This window comes from Triticum urartu, chromosome 5 (assembly GCF_003073215.2).
Source record: "Triticum urartu cultivar G1812 chromosome 5, Tu2.1, whole genome shotgun sequence".
NCBI lineage: Eukaryota > Viridiplantae > Streptophyta > Magnoliopsida > Poales > Poaceae > Triticum > Triticum urartu.
This window is the reverse complement of record NC_053026.1, coordinates 500,599,898-500,605,258: the sequence shown is the minus strand read 5'-3', so window position 1 is coordinate 500,605,258 and position 5,361 is coordinate 500,599,898. Positions and strand designations below refer to the sequence as shown.

Sequence of the window (5,361 nt, the reverse complement as noted above, 5' to 3'; positions counted from 1 at the left end):
TCACCCTCTTGCTTATGAGATTGCTAGGAGCCACAGTTGGTTCTCTCAGGTAATGAGGTCCGAACACCTCGACCGCCCAGTCAATCCGCCATGAAGGCTCACAACAGCGCCGAGACGCACCCAGTCAGTCCGCCATGAAGGCTCACGGCAGCACCGTGATGCACCCGGTCAGTCCACCATGAAGGACGCAACCCACCCCAGACCATCTTTTTTCTTTCATTATTCTTTCTCTCTCTTCATCTACATCAATCAAATGCAAGTATATGGAAGAAAATGAGGACCATGACTACATGCATAGACAAAAAGAGGCTCAAGGGGACATGTCCAAAACTAACCGGGCGCTTCATGGATATTTAGGGTGGGCGAATTTGCTAAGTCCAAATATAGATGCTCTAAGTCGGGGACTGCTGGTGTATCAGTCCGAATGTCCACGGCAAACCCAACTGGATTAACCGAACGGAGGTCTGTCCGATCAATTCGTGGAGCCCAGTAACAATGGGTAGAGAGCACCCCGCCCAAGCAAAAGGCCACCATACACATTTCACAATGTTCTAAAATCTGAAAACATGACACACAAAACATAACGTAGTTAATCTTTTTTAGAAAGATGTGCTGTTTTTTTTTGTACTGTTTACACTTTAGTGCACTGTGCACGCTTTCGTCTTTCCATTTCTTGGCGTGTCATGTACTGTACTGGGGTACATACACGCCGGATTCGTCACCAGTCGTTACCGGGCGAGGTCCCCTGTCGGTGCTCGACCACTCACCCGACGCGTCCCCCCCGTCCATCACCCGCGCCTGCGCCCCACCACCCTCCGACGCCCCCACTGCCAGCAGCGGCCCACGCACCCAACCAAACCCTCCCGGCCCCGCCTTCAGCGACCGGACGCCCCACCCCCCTCCTCCCCGACCGTGCACCCAGCCGTTCTATGGTTGGTTCGTTCCCCAGTCCCTGCCACCCCACCCCACACCTACACCACCTCACCTCACCCCACCAACCCGCCCCGCCCCCATCCGCCGCGCGGCGAGCGAGCCTAGTTAACCGCAGCTCCAGCAGCGGCAACGGCCTAGCCTAGCTCTCTCTCTCTCTCTCCGCGCGCGAGCAGCCGGAGGAGGTGTTGAGCGGGCGGCGAATGCGATAGGAGGAAGGGAGGGAGGGAGGGAGGGAGAGATGGGGTCGAGGACCAAGGGCTGCTGCGGCTGGCTGATCGTGGCGCTGGTGCTGGCGCTGGTCGCCACGGCGGCCGTGGTGGCCATCATGAAGCGCAAGCCGGGCGGGGGCGGAGGGGGCCGGAGCCGCCCGCCCAAGCCGCTCCCCGTCCCCGGCCCGCCCGGGGACATCGACTCCAAGTACGGCGACGCGCTTGGGGTCGCGCTCCAGTTCTTCCAGGTCCAGAAGGGTGAGTAAAAGTTCCGCCGCTGGCCTTAGCCGTCCCCGCTTAGTTGTCCCTGCATTGCCGCCGCCGCCGCGATCCCGCGCCGAAGCATTGCTCCGGGCATCGAGGTTTCGTCGGCGCGCCTAGATTCATTCTCGTATCGTGCGCCGTCTCTTCTCCCCGATGGTGGGTGGAGAGGCCAATTCTCTCTTTGCCTCGGGTGTGTTTTCTTTTTGCTGGACGTAGCTGGACAATTTCGTACTGGCTGTTGCCTCCGAAATTGTTGTCGGCTAGATTTTCCTTGCTAATTTGGGTGTCCAGTTCCTCATGGTTTTGACTTATTTCTCAGTGGACAGCTTCTCCGCTTACTGTGAAAAGCTGTATGCTTCTTTTACCTAGCAATGTGGGCTGGCTCTCAGATTCCACTCAAATCTTCTCATCTGGCTGTGAAACTTGTTGCTATTTGATGTCAGTGTTGCTCCTTTAGCTACTGGAGACTGCTACTTTGTCAATCCCATACTCTAATGCCATGCTGCGCATGTTCAGCGATGATCCATCCGAGAAAATCTTGTTGATTTCTGTTCTGTTCTGCAGCGGGGAAGCTGGTCGACAACCAGATCCCGTGGCGAGGCGACTCTGCGCTCAACGATGGGAAAGAAGCCAAGCTGGATCTCTCCAAGGGGCTGTACGACGCCGGGGATCATATGAAGTTCACCTTCCCCATGGCGTTCACGGCGACGGTGCTCGCGTGGTCCGTGCTCGAGTACGGGGATCAGATGACCGCCGCCAAGCAGCTAGACCCAGCGCTTGACGCGCTCCGGTGGGTCACGGATTTCCTCATCGCGGCTCATCCTACTGACAACGTGTTCTACATTCAGGTTAGAAATGTTCTGTTCTTTTTTGCCTGTAGGTAAATGGTTTGAGGTATATTTTGGGAGTTAGAATGACTGTTTGGTTAATGGAATTTGATTGTGGGTATATTTTCATTGGATCTATCTAATGGCAGTTCAGTAGAGGTGAGAGTTTGGTAGGTAGGAAGGTAGGAAAACAAGAGTCAAGGTGAGATGTCATGTTCAGGACACCTAATGTTTAGGAGCCACTTAGTTGTCTGCTTCATATGTTCAAAATGACACATTTGGTGTGATCATTGGCACTGTTGGACAAGGGCAAACCCAATGTTCCTTTCCTTCCCGTCCTTACATTTTTCCTTTTGTCTTTATAGCTGCATTCCTTCATTATGTGGTACCACAAGACAAATGTTTTTAAAACTGAATCTGAGTTGTACCTTATACAGTTTTAAAACTTAAAACCATGTAAAGTTAACCCTTGATGGTGGGGGATCTCAAGTGTTTCAGTCAACCGAGTTTAGTCAAATATACTGGGCAGGGTGTAAACTGCATGCCATGCAGAAGCATATAATACAATGTACTCCCTCCGTTCACAAATATAAGATGTTCTGACTTTTTTTCTAAATCGGATCTATATAGACACATTTTAATGTGTTTGGTCACTCATTTCAGTCCGCATGTAGTCCATATTGAAATATCCAAAACATCTTATATTTGTGAATGGAGGAAGTACATCCTCAATAAACAATCTCTTCCCTGAAGAATAATGTTTTGTAGGCTAAGGTAAATCATTACTGAAATCATTCAGTGTAGGCGACAATTCAGTAAAATCAGATCTAAGCATTAATAAATTAGGCAACTGAATCTCCTTATTGCTTCAGCATGATTTGGGTAGCCAATTTCAGCTTCAGGCGTTGAAAACATTCTTATAACTTCAGAACAGCAAAGGGAAGCGCAATTGTCTTTTCGATTAACCACTGAACCAGCTTTTGAAAAATTGTTTGTTACCTTGTAGGTTGGTGATCCTGATCTAGATCACGACTGCTGGCAAAGGCCAGAAACAATGACCGAGAAAAGGCCGCTCACACAGATTAACCCAAAGAACCCTGGGTCAGATATCGCTGCTGAGGCAGCAGCAGCCATGGCGGCAGCATCAATGGTTTTCAAATCCAGTGATACTACATATTCTGATTCACTTCTTCAACATGCCCAGAAGTTATTTACTTTTGCTGATACTTATAAAGGCATCGCCAGCGACACCTATCCAAATCTTCAGAAGTACTATAATTCTACTGGCTATGTCGATGAGCTCCTCTGGGCAGCGAGTTGGCTCTATCATGCTACAGGAGATCAGACATATCTCAGTTATGTGACTGTGCAGAACGGGAAAGATTATGCTGATTGGGGAAGGCCAACATGGTTCAGCTGGGATGACAAGCTCCCAGGGACACAGGTTTGCATGAACTAAACCGTGTGAATTATTACCTCAGCATGGTTTCTTTATAATTCTCTCTTTCTTACAAGGATAAGTACCTGAAGTGCTCTTGTCTGTTCTGTGCAGATCCTTTTGTCAAGAGTAAATTTCTTTGGATCCAAAGAGATATCTAATGCTGAAAACAGTGGACTCAAAATGTACAGAGACACTGCTGAGGCAGTCATTTGTGGGCTTCTACCAGATTCTCCGTCAGCCACTGGTAGTAGGACTAGCGGTATGTTGAAATTTCTGTTAGTTGATTTGGTTTTATGAGTCCATTTAGGGATGCTTTATGCTTTATGGGTGACTTTCACGTTCCCTCTCTGCGTAGAGAATTTCATAATATGTTTATTGTAATATGTATTACAATCATGCATACTTCCATAGTTTCACTCGATCATGGTATTCCCATTGCAGGAGGACTGGTGTGGATAAGTGGGTGGAATTCTCTGCAGCATGGCATAAATGCAGCATTCCTTGCTGTTGTTTACAGCGACTACATGCTGACATCACAAACAGCTGCGGTGGAGTGCAGTGGAAAGTATTTTAGTCCGACAGATATTCGCAATTTCGCTATATCACAGGTGAACTAAGTACAAACTTGCAAACTGCCATTCCGGCAAGCCATATCTTTATCTCTAGTTTTCAGTAAACCATCTTGCTGTTGACGATTAATTGCATATTTTATCATGATCCATGGGCGCGTTAGGGACACCACGTCTGTCTTTCATTCATCATGTGCACTGAAGGGTGTATGTATCTGATTTATTCTGCCATGTCATTTTGTCAGGCAAATTACGTGCTGGGTGACAACCCAATGAAGCTTAGCTACCTGGTGGGATATGGGAGCAGCTACCCGCAGCAGGTGCACCACAGGGGGGCATCCATCCCCGCGGATGCGAAAACGGGCTGCAAGGGATTCGAGTACCTCCATTCGTCCAGCCCGAACCCGAATGTCGCCACGGGAGCCGTTGTGGGCGGGCCATTTCAGAATGACTCTTTCGTGGACTTGCGCGACAATGCGGTGCAGACAGAGTCCAGCACTTACAACAGCGGCACCTTCGTCGGTCTGCTCGCGGGCCTGGTGACCACCTCGTCCATCGCCAAGACATTCACCTAGAGCTCTTTCTCAAGCAACGACAATGGTGGCTTTCATCAACCCGGGAAGCATATACAACTAGAGGAATTTTACTTTTTTGCTCGAGTGACGGTGAATGCGCAACCCGGTGAGACCTGTTGCAGATTTGTTCATTGGCCGTCTAATATTAGGTGGGTGATTAGCAGTAGTCATTAGTGCCACATTACTCTTGCTTGTATAATACAGTATATGGTGATTGTCACCGTGTGGTCAAACTCCTATCTGGTTTGCTGGTGTACCGTACCTGTTGTAGCTATGGGTATTGTATTTGTAGGGCAGATTTCATTTGTTCATTCTCAGGTGGTTTTTGGTAGCTGCGATGATTGGTCTGTGTAATGGCTTGCCAGTGGAACATGAACATGCATACATTCACTTTGTATGCGCAATTCTTTTACAGTAGTACAACATGTTCCATGCACACAGGGAACACCTGTCGAGTGTGCAGGGGAAAAAGAAGGCATGGTGCATGGTCTAGTGTACAGCGTGATGAGCAGCATGTGATGTGATTAGTGTTTGAAAATCCAC

The 5,361-nt window shown here is 48.9% G+C and overlaps 1 protein-coding gene across 1 annotated transcript; it reads left to right on the top strand.

Annotated features, from left to right (window-relative positions):
- The first annotated feature begins 985 nt into the window (after nucleotides 1-985).
- On the top strand, nucleotides 986-5,129 carry LOC125510121 (endoglucanase 24). The gene is made up of 6 exons (XM_048675212.1): nucleotides 986-1,400; nucleotides 1,971-2,254; nucleotides 3,240-3,677; nucleotides 3,786-3,933; nucleotides 4,116-4,282; nucleotides 4,489-5,129. Exons 1-6 carry the CDS (start codon nucleotides 1,172-1,174, stop codon nucleotides 4,816-4,818), a joined length of 1,596 nt encoding a protein of 531 aa, XP_048531169.1. The 5' UTR covers nucleotides 986-1,171; the 3' UTR covers nucleotides 4,819-5,129.
- The last annotated feature ends 232 nt before the right edge of the window (nucleotides 5,130-5,361 follow it).

What these genes read in the sequence shown, in the direction of transcription:
- LOC125510121 (XM_048675212.1), top strand. Translation starts at nt 1,172, where the DNA reads ATGGGGTCGAGGACCAAGGGCTGCTGCGGCTGGCTGATCGTGGCGCTG. An exon ending in ACAACGTGTTCTACATTCAG is followed by an intron (nt 2,255 to 3,239) that starts GTTAGAAATGTT and finishes GTTACCTTGTAG; the next exon opens with GTTGGTGATCCTGATCTAGA. An exon ending in ACAAGCTCCCAGGGACACAG is followed by an intron (nt 3,678 to 3,785) that starts GTTTGCATGAAC and finishes TGTTCTGTGCAG; the next exon opens with ATCCTTTTGTCAAGAGTAAA.